At 38.9% G+C, this 24868-nt stretch overlaps 2 protein-coding genes and 1 non-coding gene across 7 annotated transcripts in view; 2 read left to right on the top strand and 1 right to left on the bottom strand.

Annotated features, from left to right (window-relative positions):
* Nucleotides 1-9497, bottom strand: part of LOC146484748 (uncharacterized) — a 198647-nt gene extending 189150 nt beyond the window's left edge. For 4 of the 5 annotated variants that reach the window (XR_014863547.1, XM_085104406.1, XM_085104404.1 and 1 more), the window contains exon 1: nucleotides 3184-3391. Coding sequence is in view for 4 of the 5 variants with exons in the window: in XM_085104406.1 (XP_084960532.1) it covers nucleotides 3184-3244 (61 nt within the window). In the remaining variant the exon portion in view is untranslated. Of the gene's footprint in view, nucleotides 1-3183; nucleotides 3392-9293 lie in introns of those variants that run through there. The other variant, XM_085104405.1, reaches the window with a different exon arrangement.
* Nucleotides 9498-18239: 8742 nt separating this feature from the next.
* Nucleotides 18240-18312, top strand: Trnas-uga (transfer RNA serine (anticodon UGA)). The gene has a single exon. It is a non-coding gene; the product is annotated as a tRNA-Ser (tRNA).
* Nucleotides 18313-20683: 2371 nt separating this feature from the next.
* On the top strand, nucleotides 20684-23818 carry LOC146484746 (uncharacterized). The gene has a single exon (XM_085104403.1). The coding sequence runs from the start codon at nucleotides 20684-20686 to the stop codon at nucleotides 23816-23818; it is 3135 nt and encodes a 1044-aa protein (XP_084960529.1).
* The last annotated feature ends 1050 nt before the right edge of the window (nucleotides 23819-24868 follow it).

Raw genomic sequence — 24868 nt, 5'->3', positions numbered from 1 at the left:
ACAAAACAGTCCTAAATGACCAATTTGGGAACAATGTGTTCAATTTACAGATAGGAACTCGGAACAAAATAGTCCTAATTTATCAATTTCGGAACAATGTGTTCCATTTACAGATAGGAACTCGGAACAAAACAGTCCTTATTTATCAATTTCGGAACAATGTGTTCCATGCACAGATAGGAACTCGGAACAAAATAGTCCTAAATGACCAATTTTGGAACAATGTGTTCCATTTACAGATAGGAACTCGGAACAAAACAGGCCTTATTTATCAATTTCGGAACAATGTGTTCCATGCACAGATAGGAACTCGGAACAAAACAGTCCTAAATGACCAATTTGGGAACAATGTGTTCCATTTACAGATAGGAACTCGGAACAAAACAGGCCTTATTTATCAATTTCGGAACAATGTGTTCCATGCACAGATAGGAACTCGGAACAAAATAGTCCTAAATGACCAATTTTGGAACAATGTGTTCCATTTACAGATAGGAACTCGGAACAAAACAGGCCTTATTTATCAATTTCGGAACAATGTGTTCCATGCACAGATAGGAACTCGGAACAAAACAGTCCTAAATGACCAATTTGGGAACAATGTGTTCCATTTACAGATAGGAACTCGGAACAAAACAGGCCTTATTTATCAATTTCGGAACAATGTGTTCCATGCACAGATAGGAACTCGGAACAAAACAGTCCTAAATGACCAATTTGGGAACAATGTGTTCCATTTACAGATAGGAACTCGGAACAAAACAGTCCTTATTTATCCATTTTGGAACAATGTGTTCCGTCAACAGATAGGAACTCGGAACAAAACAGTCCTTATTTATCAATTTCGGAACAGTGTGTTCCATGCATAGATAGCAACTCGGAACAAAACAGTCCTAACTTATCAATTTGGGAACAATGTGTTCCATCAACAGAGAGAAACTCGGAACAAAACAGTCCTAAATGACCAATTTGGGAACAATGTGTTCCATTTACAGATAGGAACTCGGAACAAAACAGTCCTTATTTATCAATTTCGGAACAATGTGTTCCATGCACAGATAGGAACTCGGAAAAAAAACAGTCCTAAATTACCAATTTGGGAACAATGTGTTCCATTTACAGATAGGAACTCGGAACAAAACAGTCCTAATTTATCAATTTGAGAACAATATGTTCCATTTACAGTCGGGAACTCGGAACGAAATATTCCTCTTTTACACTAGAGTGAACGTTTTGTTCCTACCTCGTAAAACATCTGGTCCTCTAATAGTCAATAGGAACACAAAAACAAGGAACAGTCGATACTAGAGGAACGTTCCTTTTGGAATATAGGAACAGCCAACAAAACTTAAAATCAACCAAAAAAAAGAGTCAAACACTATAGAAAAACTGAAAAAAGCGTAAGTCAAGCGCTTCGGCGAAATGAAAACAATCTTTAAAATTTGGTGAAGTCTGTTTCGATCGAAGTTAGCTGCATATGCATTAAAATGTATAACTGCAGAATCATAAGGTTATTCTTTTCATACAATAAGTAGACTTCTATAAATATTTATTAAAAATAGGAATTGTGGAGCTCCGCTTTTAGGCTTGGCTAAATATATATATATTAATCAGTCCTGTCGCATCCATAACCGTGCGTTTCCATCGGCAGCGAAATCGAATGAATCGAATGGACTACACGTAGTCCCAAGTCATTCTCCTTCTCTTGCGAACGAGCGTGAATCGCGCGCAAGAGCCTGTTAACGGTCCCCTATTTTACCGGGCCCGGAAAGTACCGGGAATGTTTACGGGTGCTTCGAGGAACGCAGCATCGGGCCCGGTAAAGTTTCCCGATAACGGCCCCGGAAATTACCGGGACTTTCGAGAAAAGGGCCCCAGGGCGGTTAAACGAATAACTACGGTATTTAATAACGTATATAATTACCTCCTAGGCAGTTATGTAATTATCCAGCTTCAAATATAATTATGCAAGTATCCTAGTGCCGGGGAAAGTAAAGAAACACAGCTTTTCATCCACTGTTGTTTTCATTTGCCGTTTCGGCAACGCTCATAACAACGGCGCCCGAACTGCGAACGACACGGTTTTACAAGGAACTTCGGATCGCAGGAGCGGGAAAATACAAGGGAACGGGAATCACGTGTTAGTACAAAGTTCTACTCTCTAGGGTAGGGTCACAAGTCTAGTCTCGTGGGTCTTTTAATTGTTTGTCCTCAGCGCGTGCGGACAGAAACACCTATGACCACACAGTTTTAACTGACTGTAAGGGGCTACTGACCTTTTGGAAGTAAAAGGGTCATATGATCACGTCAGTGAGGATTTTTCTGTGACGTAGCACTAACAAGAAAGTAGGGAGGACGGAACACATTCCATACTAGTTTCACTCGCTGGCCCTTGATATATCGGTACTCATTTTATGACAACAAAGCCAAACATTAGTCGTTTCCGTGCGTGGGTGAAAAGAGGGGGATTGAAGAGATACACAAGCTGTACCTCCATCAATTAGACATGGATTGCTTTTATAGTTGTTCTTACAAGCAGACCTGGGATTTTCTTAGTTTTTTGTTGTCCTTCACTCGTTTACTAACTAATCTGAGACTATGACAACAACGACAAGATAATGATTAAATGTGGAAGCAAATCACAGAAAACGTAGAACAGGGGCAATCTTTAGCACGCCAAGCGCAGCCTGTGACTTCCTGTTTTGATCGTTATTCTTCAGCGCTGTTCAACACCGCAGGGAAAATCAATGATTTTCCTGTTTAAGCCGCGTCGTCAATTTCCGCGTGTTGCCACTGTATGTTCAGCTTTACCGCGTGATCAGATTTGTAGCTTCAGATTTCAGCTAAAGTGGGACAAATACCGTTTTCGTCCTTTTATCACAACTGAATTAAAATGAATGCGATTTGTGAAAACAAAATTTTGTCAAAAATACAAAATGACCCAACGCAACAATCGTATCCTTTTTGTTCAACTGAGCAGATCGAGTTCCGTCCCCAGACATTTTTAGCTAGGAACACGTTTGAGGATTCACAAAAATAATATGCAGGACATTAAAACGGTAATTATTGAATTGAAAGCAGGGAAGATCGATGATCCTCTTGACAAGAAATCCACTTCGCAATTTGACAACCACAATCGATACTCCAATGGATAGTACAATAACATTCGTTAAGAAAACTTACCCTTCACTTGATTGGCGATAAATAAAATCCCCAGAAACCAGGTACTAAACAGAGTATTCATCGGGCAGTCTGTTCAGGTTTGTGTTAATACGACTTGGTGAAATTCAAATACAAACTATCGCAAATCTGACTCGAGCTCTTTATAGAGACAACCGTTGCGGAAGGAAAACCTGATTAAACGTGTCGTCTCCCTTCCTTCAACATCAACTGCAGATTGTGATTTCGTTATTTGGCTGAGGTCGTGAAGTATGTGATCATATGTCGCCTTAAAACGATGAATATTTGCCAAGGAAAATAAGGTAACGGCTGCTGCGAAAGAGAGGCTTCTTTTGGTAAGTGCTAGCAGTTGTCTAGTAAACGAAGATTGCTTCCGCAATTCTTCTTGCTTTTCACAGTGAAAGAATGAAGAAAACAAAACGAGTGAAATTTTATGTTTCAATCAGCTAAATGCACCCGATACATCTTAGAGTTTGACCCTATCTGATCTCTGTCAAACCGCTCTATTCGGAAAACGTGTTTCAGATTTTTGGAAAAATAATTCACGTTTCAGCGGCGAATATAGAACATTGTTCCTTAGATGTTTCATCTAATCGTCATCGTTGTCTCCTAGGAAAATGATAAACTGTTTTAGTCATGTTAGCTGAACAATTCCAGTTAAGCTGTATAATAATATTCAGTAGTTTAATTGTTTGTTTGTTTGTTGTTTAGTTGTATTTTTTTTGTAACTAGAGTTGCGTTTCTTTAAACAAACACAATTGTAAATAAGAATGAATTTTGATTGTAAATTTTTTTAACGCAGGTCCCATGTTGATAGCAGTTTTTTAAAACTGAAATGGTCATCCTGCATAAATATGTTTTTATTACTATTATTATTATTATTATTATTATTATTACTATTATTATTATTATTATTATTAATTTATTTTGTCATTAGATCTACGCTTCTTGAATAATCACAATTAGTGTAAAAAGAATGATTTATGATTTACGTCTGAAGTTCCTTAAGGTGACTCGACCCAGTTATTTTTTGGCGGTACCACCCTACTTTGAAGCTCTCTGGTATCCCCACTTTTGCTTTCATCGTAAGTTCAACACACAGAATGGATAACATATAGATCAATCTACAATATAGCAAAAAAAATTTCGGCGATCGGAGTAAATGTCACGTGGTTAAAGTGCCACGCCCCTTTTAGGTCTGAGTCGAAATTCTGCTGTTGCCGGCTTTTTTTCGTGAGAATCTCTCGGCTACACATAGTGCGCATTAGTGCCTTGCGCTGAACAAAGTTTCAACAAAATCGCAAAGACCCAATTCGAGAAATTTAGCGCTTTCCAAATTTAGGTCATAATTTATGTAAAAATGGTAAGCAAACTTTACACGACTATATCTAATAAACTATGAGATTTATTCCTTTATTTTGGGAATCTTTATTACAGATGGGTCCTTGCAAATCAGTAAAAAGCTTTAGGGCCTTGTAAGTGCGCGCGATTTCGAGCAATGCAAACATAAAGAAATTATAGTTTTAGCTACTTGTTGACGCTTGTCAGCGTTTCAGAGTCCTTCTCACAAAAAAGCATTTTCTTAAAAATTCGTAGTTTTTTTTCCTTCAATTTTTTTCAGGGCCACAATTGATTGACTAACTACCTGGATTCCGAATTCCATGGTCATTGAAAAATTGTGACATTATCTTCTATAAGCCCAAACTTGAGTAAACATTGAAGATTTTTAGCGTTTTGGCTGAGTTTGTGCTTTGGGAGTTTTCTATTGTTTCGAGTTTGTCATGATACAGCATTCTTGTTAAGCATGCGTTCAATGTCCAATGAGTGCATTCGGAAGTCAGGCAAGCGTGGTCATTGCACGCGTGCTGAACAAGAATGCTGTATCATGACAGACTCGAAACAATAGAAAACTCCCAAAGCACAATCTCAGCCAAAACGCTAAAAATCTTCAATGTTTACTCAAGTTTGGGCTTATAGAAGATAATGTCACAGTTTTTCAATGACCATGGAATTCGGAATCCAGGTAGTTAGTCAATCAATTGTGGCCCTGAAAAAAATTGAAGGAAAAAAAACTACGAATTTTTAAGAAAATGCTTTTTTGTGAGAAGGACTCTGAAACGCTGACAAGCGTCAACAAGTAACTAAAACTATAATTTCTTTATGTTTGCATTGCTCGAAATCGGGCGCATTTACAAGACCCTAAAGATTTCTGCTGACGTGCAAGGGTCCACCTGTTATAAAGATCCCCAAAATAAAGGAATAAATCTCATAGTTTATTAGATATAATCGTTTAAAGTTTGCTTACCATTTTTACATAAATTATGACCTAAATTTGGAAAGCGCTAAATTTCTCGAATTGGGTCTTTGCGATTTTGTTGAAACTTTGTTCAGCGCAAGGCACTAATGCGCACTATGTGTAGCCGAGAGATTCTCACGAAAAAAAGCCGGCAACAGCAGAATTTCGACTCAGACCTAAAAGGGGCGTGGCACTATAACCACGTGACATTTACTCCGATCGCCGAAATTTTTTTTGCTATATTGTAGATTGATCTATATGTTATACATTCTATGTGTTAGACTTACGATAAAAGTAAAGGTGGGGATACCAGAGAGCTTCAAAGTAGGGTGGTACCACCAAAAAATAACTGGGTCGAGTCACCTTAAATGGCCAACACTTGGACATAGAAGATTATTTTCGTCGCTTATCGAGTGTTATAAGACAAAAAACAGACTTAATGGACTAGATCCCTCAGCATTGCTTACGTTTACACATGATTTTCGGTCCTTAAGAGCAAATAACCGTTTTGAACTTACGTTTATTGGCATCTGCAACTTTGAATAGTTTTAAACATTCCTTTTTTAAACGCATAATCGATAAGTGGAATAATCTGCCAAAGGAAATTGCTGAGGCGGAAAATTTGAACACCTATAAGAACAGAATGAGATGTCATCCTACAAATTTAGTGGACACTGAGTTCCTCCATTGTGTGATGTGTTAAATATTTTATGCCTGGTATTTTAAACAGTCGTTGGATAGTTTTAAAAATCTGTTAAGCATACAATGGGAATAAATGAGCCCACATTATGCACCCTACGAAAATGCCATTAGGTGCATCTTGTTCTTGTTAGCTTTTGCACTTTATTTGCATTGCTGAAGCGAAATAAACTAGTTATCTCTTGTTTTGTTACTCTCTAAAAATGTTCTCCCTTGCTGAAAATGTTATAAAAATAATAAGCGTCCATTCTCGAATGAGCAGAATAAGCGCCCAGGGCGGTTAAACGAATTAATACGGTATTTGGCCCTTGGCCCTTGGTATATCGGTACTCATTTTATGACAACAAAGACCTGAGACATTAGTCGTTTCCGTGCGTGGGTGGAAAGACTAAGGAGATTGAAAAGATACACAAGCTGTATCTTCATAAATTAGACATATAATGCTTTTTATAATATAAACAAGAAGCTGTTTCCAGCTTATACTCGGGCCATATTTGACTGTGTAGTGCGTAAAGCCTACAATCTTTTAAGAGCGATAACCTCCAGCATTGCCAAGATAGCCTGCGGGCAAGCTCTCTTGGGGGTGGATCCTCTTTCCCCCTCCCGCCCCCCTCCCCCAAGAGAGCTTCCTCGCAGGCTACCAAATAGATAGACACAGAGATATAGTGAGGCAATAAGTAACCACCAGATAGTAACCACCATTTCTTGCAGTCAGAATGAAATACAGGGGAAAACGACATTTGTCATACGAATGCTTTTTATTATCCCCGGGCTTTAATCCTTACGTTTTCACCTTTCGTTTAGAGACAGAAACCATTTGTACGGTCCTAATATGTATGTGACGCCGGGTCAATGACGGATCGTATTTTCGGTATGATCTAGACCCGGGGGGGGGGGGGTACTCCCTTATGTGACCTTAACGGGGACGTGCGGCCCGATAGGGTATGGTTTTCAGGGTGTTTTGTCTTGAACGGGGTATCTATTTTATCACTTTCTGTCTTAAGCAGGGTATCCCTACATGACCTAATGGCTTAAACAGATTGTGATTGCCATGCATTAAAATACAGTAAGAAACTAGTGTATTCTTATTTCATTCTAGTCTTAAACAGGGTGTGATTTTGGGTTAAATGTCTTAGAAAGGGCCTGAAAATTTTGAATTCTGTCTTAAACGGGATAGGGAAATCGGAGAATTGTGTCTTAAACAGGGTCAGGGTTTGAACGCCCGGGCCGCACCTCCCTACCCAAGCATCTGTTGAGTACCCCCCCCCCCCCCCTCCTGGATCTAGAGTAACGTTACGCATCACGCGTACGTTTATATCCTTGTATGTTTTTCAATGTTTCGCTGTTTATATTTTCAAATGAAATTCAGGGGAAAGCATTTGTTATTCATTTTTAATTTGAAGACAGAAACCGTTTCTACATTGATTGTTTTTCTATAGTAAACGTGAGACATCTTTATCTATATCTTGGCCCGCGAGGTCATAGACTGATTTAGTTGCCAAATTTTCGGTTAAACAAAACTAACCTTGAGGCCTCGGGGGGGGGGGGGGGGGATACTTGGGTTAAGTTTTGCTGGGTATGTGCCACTGGCCTCTCAGAGCCCCTGCCCCATTATAGGCTATTTTGTGGCCAGTTATAGACCCCATCTTAGTCACTTTTTGGGAAAATGTAATTTTCGCGATCCCAACTAAGTCACTTTCTATTTATGCATCTACTTTCAAGAACGGAATGTAATGCGAGGTGATTGTTACATTTAATAAACAACAACTTTCTGAACTTTTTAACCGAGACCATTTTGAATCCCTACTTAATAGAATTTTCTCACCCCAAAAATCCGAAAATGTGCGACCCCATTCTGGTAACTCTATTGAAAATGCGACCCCATTCTAGTCAATCCAGTCGTGAAAATGCGACCCCATCCAGCGGCACATCCCCATTACCCTCTTATAAGGAAGTAACCCCCCGGGCTTGAGGCACTCAGACTAGCCTAAAAAACACTCCGGTTAGCCTAAAGAGCATTCCAGTTAGCCTAAATAGCACTTAGGTTAGCCCGGGTAGCTTAACGGTTAGCAGTTTATGTTGGGGTTGTTCATGCCTCGCATGCCTCGCATGTTTTGTTCATGCCTCGCACATCTGGCTCGCATATTGTAAACATTCCTCACGGCCCGAAAACAAAGAACGCGACCGAGAATTTAAAGAATTTGATAACACGACAGAAAACGTAACTCGTACCAGCCGAGTACAAAAAACGAGACCAAGAACAATAACTCGTGGCCCGAAGTCTTATCTCTCGGCCCATCGCGACCCCAAAAAGAAAAAAGAATTTGATAATGCTACCGAAACCTTAACTCGGTCCGCCTTACGGCCCGAGTAAAAAGTTATTCTTACAAGCAGACCTGGGATTTTTTTAGTTTCTTGTTGTCCCGTTCACTCGTTTACTAACTAATTTGAGACTGAAAGAAATGTGATGGTATATTTCCAGCCTGTTGAATGAATGAGAATGATGATTATTCTGGATCCAGAATAATCATCATTCTAATTTGAGACTGTGACAACAACAACAACAACAAAATAATGATCAAACGTGGAAGCAAATCAGAAAAAACGTAGAACAGGAGCGATCTTCAGCATGCCAAACGCAGCCTCTGACTTCCTGTTTTGATCATTTTATTGTTCAGCGCTGTTCAACGCAGGAAAAAAACAAGATTTTTCTGTTTCATCCGCGTCGTCAATTTCCGCGTGTCGCCTCTGTATGTTCAGTTTTAGAGCTTGATCATATTTTTTACCTTCAGATTTCAGCTAAAGCGGGACTAATACCGTTTTCGACTTGTTATCACAATTGAATTAAAATAAATGCGATGTGTGAAAACAAAATTTTGTCAAAATGACCCAAGACAACAATCGTATTTCCTTTTTATTAAACTGAGCAGATCAAGTTCCATCACCAGACAATTGTTTTCAGGAGTCGTAAAATTAAAATGCAGAACATTAAAACGGTAATAATTGAACTGAAAGAGGATTCATGGTTCTCTTGAAATTAAATCCACTTCGTAATTTAACAACCTAAGCGATATATCCTCCAGTAAAGATTAGAACACGATTCGTTAAGGAAACTTACCTTTCACTTGACTTGCGATAAATAAAATCCCCAGAAACCAGGTACTAAACAGAGTATTCATCGGGCAGTCTGTTCAGGTTTGTTTTGATACGACTTGGTGCAATATCCGAATACAAACTATCGCAAATCTGACTCCGGAGCTCTTTATAGACAGACGAACGTGCGCAATGAATAGCTGGTTAAAGGTGTCGTTTTCCTTCAACATCCGCTGCAGATTGTGATTTCGTTTTCGTTATTTGGCTGAGGTCAATGAAGTACGTGATCATATGTCGCCTTCAAGCGATGAATTTTTGCCAAGGAAAATAAGGTAACGGAAGCTGCGAAAGAGAGCCTTGTTTTGTTAGGTGCCAGCAGTTATCTATTAAGGGTACTCCAAACCTTCGCGGATGCCTTCCCGAAAAAAATTCGTACGCGCGCTGTTTTTTAGGAAATCATCACAGTCTATATATGGATAAAAAAAATTATTTAATGCAGAATTCGATAAAATTATAAGCTACTTTGGTTATTCCTCTGCTAAAGCGAAGGAAGCCGGTAAACAGTAAAATGACAGAGCGCCATTCCGTCGAATTAATCGGGTATCAAACGTGATCTCTGATGAAATGTCGCTGCACAGTGTTAAAGCAAGATGTGCAAGAATACTAGAACCCCCCAAACGCAATCTCTTACACTTAATCAGGTTTGACGGTGTAATAAATGAGGTTTAAAAAGGAATTTATTTGTTGAATATGTCGAGAGATACGAATTTTCAAACCGTTTTGCCGGGTTACACGTTAATGAGTTAAACACACAATTTCATACGCGTTCCACATCAGGGGCACTTAACTGATCGTTTCGGTAAATTATCTGTTCGGAAGGCCCTTAATCCCCTCCAATTTTCTAAACGGAATTTTCACCTTCTTAATGAAACTTTAAATCAGGAGAAAGAAAAAGGCCAGGTGTAGTCCTATATTTAAACCTGACGATCATGAAATTTCTGAGCCTGTCGCAAACGCCAATAAGCTTTGCACTTAATTTACTAACATCTGCCCTAGGTTAGCAAAAAATGTTCAGTCTTCGTATTGCCGTTGTAGTTTTTTCAACGGATCTTTGGCACAGTCGATTTATTTTAACCCGACAACAACGGGTGAGAATGTTTAAATTGCAAAAACAACATCCTTTTTTAAACAGGATAGTATTTAAAGTAACAAAATTGCTTGGGATTGTGTTGAAATTAATAACAATTATATACATAATCTTACATATTAATAAAATTTAAAATCGGTTAAGCTCTTTCTTTGCGACAAGCTCGAGGTTGTATTAAGGTCTAATTGTGAAACGGACTACCTTGGATAATTCTAATGGTAAAAATAAATCTAGGTTATAACAGGAATTAAAGCCACACCAAACGTGTAACTTTTCATCAGCTAACATCATGCTTCCCATCCGACGTGGCATTGTTAAATTGGAATGAGATGTCACTCCTCTGCCTATATGCTGTATCACTTCGCAAGGTTTCAAATTGCCGCCTTTAACTCCTATTCCTCCAATAACAAAATTTTTTTCAGTTTTTACCTGACACCAAAATTTAAACGTCTCTCTTCCTGCAGATTTTCCATACCCTGTCATTTGTTTTGCCTTGTGTCAAATCTTGCACACTAAGGAGGGGCGCTCGTATGATTCTCCCACCGATTGCATAGATCGGCCACAACAAATACATTACAATCAGCCTCCGGTTATTTTCTAAAAAGACGTTTGCCTAACAGCAGTTGCGAAAAACTGTCTCGTTGTGAAATTCCTTTAACGTAGTCTTTTGTACAGAGGTGTTTAAATTTTCTGCAATCAGTAAAAAAAAGAAGCTTCAGCAACGAAGACGGAGACGGCAACGAGAACGTCAAGAAGCAATAGGCTTACAAAACAACAACTCTGCACGTGTATAACAATTTTTGGTAAACGTCGTTGCCGTCACTGCACGACTAGGACGTGAAATCTTTCCCGGTTGTTGAAGAAAGATTGCGTGACGAACTAAAAGAGCGTCTGCGAAGGAGGCTAGGACCTGTCGTTATTTCGCCTAAAAAGTCAGAGGATTAGTTTATCTACTCCTATAAGGCTTTGATCCTAATATCGTATGATTTTAGCAGACCTGCAGGCGGTGTTCGTCACGAAATTCGACCAATCAAAATGCGTTATTTAATCAGCAGTCTTCGCGCCCAAGAACATCAGTCTGGAGAGGTCAGCCTGTTGAAAATTAGTCTTTCACGAAGCTTGTAATATTTTTTCCGGTTGAAATTCGTTCTAAAGTTAGAGGAACGAATTGGCTTAATGCTGGTTAGGTTACTTCTTAAGCTGAAGCGTTTGTTCGCGTTTGTAGCCATTTCGAAGGTGATGACCTCGCGCCTGCCACCATGTTGTTTTGGTCAGTTGATGTTATTGCTTGTCTTGAGGCTAAAGCTACTTGCTGTTCCTGGGTTTGGTCAAGTTTTTTCGCTCATTAAGAAAGCTAATCCTTTCTACTTTAGAATTTTAGGGGTCTACCCGGGTCTATCCCTTATGGTTTTTCCGTTGGAAGCCGTTGAACTAATCACGAATCTATGAAGATATCGTGTAAACCAAATGGCTCAACTCCCGTGAAACCGACCTGAAAAGCCAACGAGCGAATGCTCGAATGTTATTTCTCTCTAACAAATCCAGGAAGGAAATGTAGATCTCTTTCACCCTGAGGACAAACTAAATATGAGCAAATACTAACAAATAGACTGCGAGCAGTCGTACTTTTTCCTCAGATCACGCGCGCAAAGTGACGGTAACATTATGCAAATTACAAAAATGAACTCGCGGCTCGCAGCCTCACCGCTCGCTAGATCCATCGCTACAGATCTTAGGAGAAGAAGGAGACCGCTCGATCGTTGCGGTCTGAAAAAAGCGTCTTTAAAGCAGACGCGACGGCAGATAATACTAGCATAAAAATAAACAGAGAAAATTCTCGCCTTCGATTGTGTCCAAACCGAGAATAACTTAACCAAATCGCCTTGGGCAGATCCAACAAGAATCATCTACGGCTGCTACTAGACCGTTAAAATTTGCCAAACTGGTGTCTTCAGTGACAGTTTTTAGAAAAGGAAGCAAAGTTTAAATGCCCATTTTCAGTGCGACTGTAAGTCGACCTATGTCTTACTCGATCGTGACCAGAAGCAAATGAGCCGGATTCCACATTTTTACCCAGCACCCTTTGTGGGTGGTGACGCACACCGCCATGCAGACCTGTAAGTTGACAAATCTTCTTTTCTTAGAATGTGTGACGTATGCAAATTTGGTCATGTGAATCGGTACAACAATTCTGGGAAACTTTCGACCAGAAATGGAAACAGTTTGTTCTTACAGTAATTTACTTTAACTTGTACCAGACAGGTAAGAAGGCCAAAATTAATAATTCTAGAATTATTTAATGGCGTGTAAGATGCTTGCAAAGTTAGACCACCCCTACTCAATTTTTCAACAAAGGAATTTAGGCCCAGTCTTCAATTCACCTGCCTGTATCTAATCTGATCTGATATCAAAAACCCGAATTAACAATGAACGTTTCATTTTCAAGTCACCGCTGCTTCATTTTCGAAATTTTTGTGTTCCTTTTCAAAGTTTTTGTTCTTTTGTTTTCGATCGTTTGCTTGTACTAAAAAAACCTTTTGTTTTTCCCGGTACTGTGTGTATTCCGGTCATTCCCGATTGTGAAGAGTTGTACTGAAGTGTGAGAAGCATCGTGGTAAGTAGAAATATTTTCAAAACTTATTTTGTTGTATGCTTTTGTATGTATCACCTTAATGGCCTTTGCGTATGTAATTAGCGAAGAAAATATGTTGATCTTATGGTTTGTTGACTGACTGATATGCGAATTTTACACGTGCTCCGAAATAAAGAACTGAAGAGAAGATATGGAATACGAGAAATCCTTCTGTAAATAAACTTTAGCTGATGCCGTGGTAGAATACACAGACTTAAGTGACGAAGAAAGGACATAGTATGTTCAGTCAACTTTATTTTAATTTAATTCGTTAGTTTAAAGAAAATATTCTATCCGCGCTCCGGACAGAAATTGAAAGAGACTTTGACTGAATTTGCAATTGATAATGGGCTTTTATTAAATTTTAACGCTTTGAGTTCTAAAAGTTGAGAAAAATACCCCATTTTGTTCTCTGTGACGTCCAATTTCAACTAAACTACCTAAATCATTGCTTCTGGCTCAAACATTTACTTTTTCTTTCTAGCAGAGTTCCTATTTAGGCATGCGCAGCAAGCAGAAAACTTTCCCCACGCACTCGCCTTTTTAATTTGTTTAATTTTTTTTCTGGGTTTGTGGAATTCATTTTTGAGGACAGTTGATATTTTTAGCACATAGAAGTGTTTTGTGGTTGGGTCGAATATTCCTACCATTTAGCTGTTGAAACTGGAATTAATTTACTTCGAGTTATGAGTCATAACTCGAAGTAATTTGCTTGCAGTTTTCTCACTTAGGCCAGTATGTATTATAAGTTATTATTCAACACATAACAACACCGCACAAATATGGTCATGGTACACTGAATATTCGTCGTCCGTAGTCAACAGATATCCTGCGATATACGTAATTCAGTTCGTCTATCGGGAAGAAAAACGGCAGAGCGCTTTCAAAAAGTAACGACCTCGCAAGTACACCAAATTGTTAATAATGCTGTTTCATAAAACACAGAAGGCAACCAAGTTTGCTGTCAAAATTTGTAATGGTTAGTGCAAAAACTTTAACTGCTTACCTTTTTGTTTATGAACTGGAAAATTAAAGTTCAGCCTTTTTTTTTTTCGCTAGACTTTTGTATTATCCCGTACCAGGCGATATTTCTCGCGATTTCGCAGGATAGTTGTTAAATATACGTATTTTCGAAGTAATGACCTCGGAACATCGTCTCCAGCTTTTCTGCAATAATGAATGTAGTGTACTCTGTTATCGATGTGTTGAATAATAAAACAATTAACCTGCTCAATGTAATCTTGCGAAATGTTCCCTGGTTTTAGTCCATCTCGTCCTACGGCCCCGCTGGCTAAGCATCAGGCAATATTCCGCCCGATTTCGCAGGGTAATTGTTAAATATTTTACTGCTTCACTAGCTGATTGCCAAAGACAGCTCACATCGCCAAAACAAATAACGTCACAGTCGTACAACTGGCTTATCCCCAAATTGCGCATAAATCCGCGCTTAGCAGTTAAAGGATTAAGAATGTTTGTTATTCTTTTACCCTGTTTGGCCTTAGTAATTTGAAACTTGCCCCAAATGTGACCTTACATTTTATGTACAAAACACTGGCTTTAGTTCACGACAGTCAGAATTTCAGTTTCAATCTTATTCATGCGGACAAATTAATGGCTGTTTCTAAATATGAATACTGTGATTTTTTGTTTTTTCATTCACGCTACGTACACGTACTCATAACCTTAAGACTAAAAAGTATCATGAGTATGGTTTGATTATGATTATGTAAAAGATTAATAGAATCGGATAGTGGAATAATCCTCAAAGACTTTAATTATTCGGGTGCTCCATTTCCGAGTTGAACGGCCAACTCTTTTAGCTACTTCATTTGTACTCAAATGTCAAAGCTGCTTTGTTAACCTGCACAACAGTCGGCTTTTTTTTACGATGGTCTGTCGTATGGACACCTGAGGTCTTCCTTCCAGTCTATTTGTGTGCAATCTTTGAGTACTTAATACGCTTTCAAGCAACTCGTTACCACTGATTCTTGTCTTTTTTTCTTTTTTATTCATGTTTTTCTTAATATTTTTAAGGTGTTATATAATACAGTCCTTCTAGTCTTTGTCAGCCCAATATTCAAGTTACGACACAGTTAATCTATCGCTCGTTGTTACTTATTATTAGAGAACGTTCGCAACAACGACGGCGAAAAGAACGCAAAAAAAAAAAGAAGCAATAGGCTTAATAACCAAAACAACAACGCTGCATGTGCGTTACATTTTTTGGTACATTTCTCTGCCATTACTGTATGACTAGGACGTGAAATGTCCGATAGGACGTTTTATGAAGGACGTAGACTCCGCGACGATGACGATTTTTTTTCTCTTTTTATAAAGTTGGTTGAGGTCTCCAAGAATTCAACCCCAGGAAATTTCACCTACATTTGACATTTACGGCGAGTTGGAATAATCGCGACGGCGTTTGAAAAAACGTACATTCCTTTTCACTGCCGTCACCGTCGGAGTTGCGAGACTAGTATGCTTTTCATTTTCAAGTTTCGGTGCTTCATTTTCGAGCTTGTGGAAGGTGTTTCGCTTTTCCCGTGTTAAGTGCATCATTATCCAGTTTTGGATATTCCTTCTTCGAGTTTAAGGCGCTTTAATTTGTGTTTCAAGTTCTCAATGCTTAGTGATGGTGTCGTGGTCAATCTCGATATATAAAAAAAATCGTTGTCTTGTTTTGTACGATAGATTAAAAATCGTGAAATTGTTAGTTAGTTTTCTTAAATAATTATATTATTGTGATTTGTTGGTTTTAACTCCATTGAAATATTCTTCTTTATTTGTTTGTTTGTTTGTTTGTTTGTTTTTTTTTTGGGGGGGGGGGGGGTTCTTAGCTATTAAGTGCTACCCTAATGAAATAAAGACTTAAATTACCAAATAACTTTATTATCGAACTGCACGGTTTTTTTGTCCCTGCTATTAATTAGCAATTCGAAAGTCTAAAGGAAATATGCAATATAATTATCAACCCTTGTGTAGGCAAACACGAGGCAATGGAATAAAGTAGAATATTGGCAAACGGAAAATAATGTTCAAGCAATACGCCATTTCTTTAATTCTTTTTGCGCTGAATTGCAATCTTTAAACGAGTATTTAAATTCCACCTGAGGCATGACAGATGTTGGTTCTTGTTTATTTGCCTGTGCTTCCAGCTTTGTAGGGAAAATCCCTTTTTTCGCTTATTATATTCGGCCTTTCATTTTCTCCCATAAGGAACACGCAGAAGTTCTCTTCGATGATGAGTTGCATGCAATGCTGGACTATTTTATTTCGTGAGTCGAAAGCTCAGTCATTAACAAGAGTGCAGTCTTTTAATAATAAATTTTCTATTCATCATGTTTATTGCACTGAATTGTATTCGTAGTAGCTGCGAGATGTGATGTATGTTTGGATGATAAAAATAGCCAGATAAATTTCGAACCTTCATACCCGATAGGTAAATTTATCTAATACAAGCATGATGAAATTAAATTTGATTTTGACTAAAAGAAAGTTGATTACAGGTTCAACAGTTACTAAACTTCTATCTTGGCATGTCGTGTGTTCAGTCTTCAATACGGTCAATCACCGTCATTTGATTTTTTTTTGTGCGAAGCCTATTCTAAAAATAAAACAATAACCTAATTTTTCTGAGTGCCTCCTCTGACGTGTAGCATCAAAAGAAAATTCTGGTTTGAAATTCTAGATGCTAATAGGTCATTTGCGTCAATCGCCGGCAATTTTAAGAGAACAAGACGCAGTGGGAGCGTATACTTGGGCGTCGTTGTATTAGGCGTATTTTAGCATGAACGTTAGTTCAGTCTTTGATGACAGTTGAACGATAAAATACTTGCCTAGAGTCTATGGAAGGCACCACTTTGCATTTGCGATAAACGAGATGTAGTTCAACCGGAGATGTCACGCAAAGGATGAATAAACATAATAACATATTACTAAAATAATTTCATTACATTTCTATTACTAAGTATGTCGGGTTTTGTAACCATTACCGGTAACGATGATATTTTGACTACAAAGGAGTATTTTTGTTCGCTTGACGTGATCTCAATTCAGTTATGTTTATTTTTACTAGAACACCATTTCCTTTGAAAGACCACGTACAGTTACTTGCATAGTTTTCTCTGACACATCACTACGATCATAAAACACAATTACAACAGATTTTGCTGATGATGCACAGTCGCGAACGTCGCACACGTGGAACTTGCCATAATACACGATTATATGAAAAAGGATAACGCGCAATAAAAAACGAGTATTTCGACAATTACTTTTCTAAACAAAATTAAAACAATCAGAAAAATCACTATATTTACCACAAGAGGTACGAAAGTAAATTAATTGCTTTCCATTTTCCTTTGTTGACAAGCTGTCCCTTTTAATAAAGACAACAGCACGGTTTTGTATCAACAACTATCACCCCACAGCCAGTGTTACCGAAATGCTTCATGACCTAGGGTGGACTAGCCTGGAATTAAGAAGAACTATGACCCGATTAACCTTTCTATACAAATGAGTTGTGGACAAATTGATATTGATGTAAACACTTAGGAAACAAACAAGGACTGAATGGACTTGTTGAGACGGTCCTGTGACAGTTGGTGATCCTATACCGCTGGGTGGGGTCCGGTCCCAGTTTAGTACCCCGACTGGCAATAGAGTTGTGGTGTGCTATAGGAATAATAATAATAATAATAATAATAATAATAATAATAATAATAATAATAATAATAATAATAATAATAATAATAATAATAATAATAATAATAATATTAATCTGCTTTTTTCGATGTTCGGGTGTGCCATCCAAACGCAGATTCGTATCGAGAACTGTCTCCGTAACAGATATTCCAACTACACGAAAATAAGAAGAAGAGGCAATACAGTAGGCGGGTTTTGGAAGTGGAGCAAGGGTCATTCACACCACTAGTTTTTACAAGTACAGGTGGAATGGCCGATGAATGCAAGAGATTCCATAGCCGCTTGCGTTAAAGAAAGGAGATGACTACGCTACAACCATTTCTTGGATAAGGGCGAAGGTATCCTTTGCCATTCTACGATCAGCCTTGCTGTGTCTCAGAGGAACCAGGAGAAAGAGAAGAGTAGCCAATATGTCTGACATTGACATTACATCGGAAAGTGCGCAAGCCAGAATTTAAAGCCAGAATTTAAGTAGAATTTAAGTACGAGGCGGCGTGGCCCAATGGTAAGGGCGCCGGACTTGAAATCCGGAGGTCCCGGGTTCAAGTCCCGCCTCGGCCGCGCTTGTAAATAGCCAGCAGGTATGCCTCCTGCCAGTTGGGATTTTTAACGTGTTATGTTAGATTTGATTATTATTTGTTTCCCGTTATTTCTGAGTGGAATGCCTATAAACTAGCTTTGGGTAGCTAAGTGCATTTCCACTATAAACAAAGCATTGCATTTTGTCAGTCTGAACTATTTTTTAGTGTATGATTGGAAACACTGTGACTGGGCATTTATTTAGAATATTTTTATTATGAGGGTATATATATTTTTATTACATCAGTGGAAATTGTTCTTTTATCTTCTGAACCAAACCCATATGAATTAGCTTTTATATATGAGATGTTGATATTTTACAATTTTATGACAGCAAACTGTAAAATCACTCAGGTTTTAATGGAATCAAATTGCATCTAGTAGATTTTATTCTTGTAAATAATAAAGTTACTTCATATTTAAAATGATAATAATAATAATAATAATAATAATTTTTAATAAAAATTAATTAATTAATTAATTAAAAATTAAAATAATTTTTAAAATCGAAAACATACTTTTATTTACAATTCATCAAATATTTACAGAGCAAAAAGGATACAACTACAAAAGCATTCGTTAAATAATGTTCAAATGATAAACAAAAAGATGATAGAATTTAAAAAAAAAAATAAAATAATTACAGATTTGAAGAGCATGCCGACCTATTAATCTTGTGTGACAGGTTTGTGAAATGAATCAATGAGCATAATGGAGCCAATCAGCTATAAATATAACGGAATTTGTTTAGAAAGTTAAATGAAATTCAGTATTTTAAAACAGGGTTGGTTAAATTTCTCAGCACTCGCCCTCTGGGCGAGTGACGTTCAGATTGTACTCGCCTGGATACGTTTTCACCCGCCAAATACTCCCGAAACAACTTGGCTGTTGTTGTTGATAGTTTTTCTTGGTGTTTTAGTTTTATTGCACGCACTGTTTTAACTTACTATTAGTTTACAGGTAATTTAGTTTTTCCAGAACTATTTCTTCGGCATCTCCGTGTCTGATTCATGGTCTGACACCGCCCTCGTCGTCATCTCCAACACCGTTATCGTTCTTTTCAGTGAAGACAACTTCCTCCTCGTCCTCCTCTTCTTCTCGATCTCGTCTTCTCGTAATCTCTAGCATCTGCTTTCGAGGAGTTTCTTTCACAACCTTTTTGTTATGAGTTTTGGATACTCCGAAAAAATATTTCCACATTTTCAAATCGAAAACACGCGAAGGAAAACATTAGATCAGGAGAGTCGGCTTGCACTAAACAGTCGCCAATTCATAATTCAGTCCATTTCTATCGCCATTGAATCGCCATCAGATTTTGTTCTCAGCGGCGTGGTTTGTTTATGACCAGCGGTATCATGACTACTGGTGGGTACCTCATGTAATTATTACTTAAACAGAAGCCGTTTCTTTATTTACGAAGCAGAAAGTTTACGTGTATGTTCCAGGTTTCTAAACCTTTCAGATTGTGAAAAAGTACTTACGTTTAGATTATGTCTTGTCAAAAACTTTCAGTTACAGTTTTTTTTCCTGAAGATGAAAAATCTACTCGCCAAACCGGGCGAGTAACCTGCGATTTCCACTCGCCCGACGAGCTTCACACTCCCATTGGCGAGTGGGCGAGCGCTAATTTAAAACCCTGTTTCAAAATCAGCTCCACTTGACTAAAAAAAATAATAGAGTAAATAATAAAAAAATAAATAAATAATAATAATAATAATAATAAATTTTTATTTATTTCATGTTTATTCAATGGAAGTATATTTTGTAGTGGCTTGCAAACGACACCAATGCAGTATACGTTTGGTTGACTAAAACATAAATATAAAACAGGAAATCAGCGAATTCGCGGTCCTTTGCCACTTATTCACGTTCATATTTAATATACCGTGCATCTTTTCAGATCCAATGTGCTGTGTATTTTATGGTCTCAGCCATGTATTCGATGAAGGGCAGTTTTGTCTATCATCACTATGCTCATCGCGACAGCCGATAAGCATCCCCTGATCCGTGGAATCTAGTTTTGAATTCTGGGTAACACCATTTGGTGACATCATTCGTCAGAGCTTCACACTTTTTTCAGGCATACTGCATCACGTGAGACGTTTTGACCAATTTTAGGCAGACGAAAATAACAATAAACTGGCGCTTCTCGAGCAGCACTAAGAATAGAGTCGCATAGAGGCGACAGATTAATACAGTCTTCAAGTCAATTGACTTGAACTCTAAAACTGACGTCATCACTGGTCGATTTAGAAAACAGGGTGGCCGCTCAACACTCCTTTAACGGTATAAAAAACAACCCCAGACTACTTACGGTTTTGTTTTCTTTCCCCGGTTTCTAGTTAAGACCCTGATGGACAACACAATCAAAGTTATGGGGATCGTCCTTGTTGGTGGAAGCGTTGCCAGGTTTCTTCTAAAAACAAGTAGAGTTCTACAAGCCATTGAGTTGTGCCAGGAATGTTTGATTCTCCTAAACAACACAGCCCGGGAAGAGGTAGTAGAATCAGCCTACACATACATATACCTTCTAATGACTAGTGCATATTCCCTTCTTAACGATCACACAAGTGGGATAGAATGCGCTAGAAAACTTCTGAAATTACTTCGCGGCCTTGGCATAAGAGAAAAAGAAGACGATGTTACCTGTTACATAGCAAATTGTTTATACCGTCAAGCTAAATATCAAGAAGCAAAAAGGCTTTATAAGAAATCAATTGGCATCACGAAAGAAACAGGCGACAGGAAGACAGAAGCCGTGTGTTATGGTAACCTGGGAACTGTGTATGAATCTCTCGGTGAATATGGAAAAGCGGAAGAATTTCAAAGGAAAGCACTGGCGTTGAGAAAAGAAATTGGTGACAAGGAAGGAGAAGCCACGTCTTATGGTAACCTGGGAACTGTGTATAAATCTCTCAGTGAATATGGAAAAGCTGAAGAATTTGTAAGGAAAGCTCTTCCGATAATAAAAGAATTTGGAGACAAACAAGGGGAAGCCACCTGTTATGGTCAGCTGGGAACTGTGTATGAATCTCTCGGTGAATATGGAAAAGCTGAAGAATTTCAAAGGAAAGCACTGGCGTTAAGAAAAGAGATTGGAGACAAGCAAGGAGAAGCCACGTGTTATGGTAACCTGGGAACTGTGTATGAATCTCTCAGTGAATATGGAAAAGCTGAAGAATTTCTAAGGAAAGCACTGGCGTTAAGAAAAGAAATTGGAGACAAGCAAGGAGAAGCCACGTCTTATGGTAACCTGGGAACTGTGTATGAATCTCTCGGTGAATATGAAAAAGCTGAAGAATTTCAAAGGAAAGCACTGGCGTTAAAAAAAGATATTGGAGACAAGCAAGGAGAAGCCAGGTCCTATGGTAACCTGGGAACTGTGTATCAATCTCTCGGTGAATATGGAAAAGCTGAAGAATTTCAAAGGAAAGCACTGGCGTTAACAAAAGAAATTGGAGACAAGCAAGGAGAAGCCAAGTCCTATGGTAACCTGGGAACTGTGTATGAATCTCTCGGTGAATATGGAAAAGCTGAAGAATTTCTAAGGAAAGCTCTTTCGATAATGAAAGAAATTGGAGACAAGCAAGGAGAAGCCAGGTCCTATGGTAACCTGGGAACTGTGTATCAATCTCTCGGTGAATATGGAAAAGCTGAAGAATTTCAAAGGAAAGCACTGGCGTTAACAAAAGAAATTGGAGACAAGCAAGGAGAAGCCAAGTCCTATGGTAACCTGGGAACTGTGTATGAATCTCTCGGTGAATATGGAAAAGCTGAAGAATTTCTAAGGAAAGCTCTTCCGATAATGAAAGAAATTGGAGACAAACAAGGGGAAGCCACCTGTTATGGAAACTTGGGAAGTTTGTATAATTCCCTTGGTAAACATCCTGAAGCTAAAGAGCATCACGAGAAAGCACTTGCGATGAGCAGAGAGATCGGTGACATAAGTTCAGAGGCGTGGTGGCACCTATACCTTGCATATGACGCCATTTCAAAAGGAAATTCAAGTTTAAAACATGAAATCATTTTGAATCTTCGTGAAAGCATTAACAAGTGCGAAAAAATCCGGAGCTTTCTGGGACGCAATGACCAATTCAAGATATCCTTTTTAGACCTGAGCCGTTCAAGTTATCATTTACTTAGCGCAATGTTTTGCGGTAGTGGAAATGCGAAAGAAGCTCTTTGTGTTCTAGAGCTTGGACGAGCCAGAGCTCTGGCAGACTTAATCTCAGGTCTGCATTCTGCTGAACAACAAAATTCATCCAACCCGCCGTCACGGGCTGAAATTGAAAGGATCGTGAAGAAAGAAAGTAACTGTAGTTTTCTATACATTTCATATTTTGATCAATATATGTTTTTGTGGGCCCTCAATGGAAACAAACCAATACTTTTCCGAAAAATAAACGTCAACGAATGTTTTGTCACCAAGAGATTGGAAAGAAATGTGGATGAAGTTTTTAGTGAAGAAAGCTTTAGAAGATTTAATGTTCTCCCTCAAGAGCACTGCGAAGATCGATCACTGTCGTCTTTGAAAGTCAGCGGCTCAACACTTGAATCAACAGAAGGAAAACACTTGACAGCTTACCGCCTATTAGAGGAGGAGGAGGAAGAAATCCTACAGCCCCTTCCCACCCGAGCGGAGCGCTACAAAATGATCATCGCTCCTGTGGCCGACTTTCTTGACCAACTTGAACTCATCATTGTTCCTGATCCCTCCTTGTACAAAGTTCCATTTGCAGCTTTAAAGGATGATTGTGGTAATTACTTATCAGAAGATTACAGGATCCGAATTGTTCCTTCTTTGACGACTCTTGGGCTCATTCAGGACAGTCCATCAGATTATCACAGTCAGACAGGAGCACTGATAGTGGGCGAACCAGACGTTAGGGACGTGTCTTACAAGGGATGCCTTGGGGTCCTTTCTCGACTTCCCTCTGCGAGAGAAGAAGCGGAGATGATCGGAAAACTGATCGGAGCTGAGCCTTTGTTATGGAAAGAAGCAACTAAGGAAGCGGTTCTTCAGAACATACACTCTGTAAGTCTGATTCATTTTGCTGCTCATGGTGATGCCGAAAGAGGAGAAATTGCTCTTGCTCCTCAACACCCCTTTAACGGGATTCCAACCGAGAAAGACTACCTGTTGACAATGGCTGACATTTCACAAGTCCAACTGCGTGCAAAACTTGTAGTACTTAGCTGCTGTCACAGCGCACAAGGACAGGTTAGAGCTGAAGGAGTTGTTGGAATCGCTAGAGCTTTCTTAGGATCCGGCGCACGCTCAGTATTGGTGGCCCTGTGGGCCATACCAGACAAAGCAACAAAGGAATTGATGAGTCATTTCTATGAGCACCTTGTTCGTGGGGCAAGTGCCAGTGAATCTCTTCATCAGGCCATGAAGTGGATGAGAAATAACGGCTATTCTCATGTGAGGGACTGGGCGTCTTTTATGCTGATTGGTGATAACGTGGCGTTTGATTTTGGAAAGTAAAGGTTAGTTGTACCATTTAATTATATTTATTACCAGCGCCGAATGCATTATTTAAATCGAAAGCGTTCCCATTCTGTTGAAAACATTATAGGTTCTTAAGTACGTAAATTATGATCATCCGGGTGAGTGTAGTCCTGAGAAGGACTGTTTGTGGTGACTTTGACTGACGTTTCGACAACCTGAGCGGAAGTCATCTTCAGAGTCAAGTGAATTGTGGAACGTCGGTAGGTGGTATATACGTCTCTGGTTGTTAACCTGATTGGTCAGCGAAGTCCAGTTGTTATCGGTCGTTTGTCAGTAAGCCGTGATGTTATTGGCTGTGAAGACTGTAAAAAGTGATTGGTGCGTTTCGATCCGTCTTTTGTTAGTCAAAAAGTCCGTGGGTCTATTGTTCCTCGCGAAGCGAGGGCCGAAGGCCCGAGCCTAGCGAGGTTAATAAATTTGTCGGGCCGAGCCGTTGAGTGGCGTTTGTTCTAAGTTAGTAAGCCAGCTTTCCAGAGTGAGTCGTTGATAATAATTTGTACAGTAGGTAATGCACTTGGCAGAGTCCCAGTCGATTCTGTGGTTCGTTTGTAAATGGTGCTCAGCAATGTGATTGTTGATATCACCATTTTTAGTTGCTCGTTTGTGTTCTGTCAGTCGTACGTTTTAAAAATTCCTGCCGGTTTCACCAATATAAGTGGCCTGGCAGTCGCAGCATTTGATCTTGTAAACTGCTCCCTGTCTGCGGTTCGGTTCGTCTTTGTCCTTTACTTTCGTCAGTAGTTGTCGTGAAGTGGTTATAGGTTTGTGAGCTACACGGATATTGTAGGGTTGTAGAATCCGTGCGATAGTCTCAGAAGTGCCCCTTACGTAAGGTATAGTTACAGTGGTTACGGAAGTCGCGTCGTTGTTTGTGACGTTAGGTTCAGTGTTCTTGTAAGTGTTACGTCTAACAAAGTCCTTGTTGTAGTTGTTCTTGTTGAAAACGTCGTCTAAGTAGTTGTTTTCGTCTGCGAGTCTGTCAGGTGAGTCACAAACCAGTTGTGCTCGCCTTGTTAAGGTCTGTAT

This window comes from Pavona decussata, unplaced genomic scaffold (assembly GCF_977016875.1).
Source record: "Pavona decussata unplaced genomic scaffold, jaPavDecu1.1 SCAFFOLD_30, whole genome shotgun sequence".
Lineage (NCBI taxonomy): Eukaryota > Metazoa > Cnidaria > Anthozoa > Scleractinia > Agariciidae > Pavona > Pavona decussata.
Note: the sequence above shows the minus strand (reverse complement) of the source record. Positions and strands in the feature narration are given on the sequence as shown.

Excerpts from the sequence above, each read along its gene's own strand:
- LOC146484746 (XM_085104403.1), top strand. The coding sequence starts at position 20,684 with ATGGACAACACAATCAAAGTTATGGGGATCGTCCTTGTTGGTGGAAGC.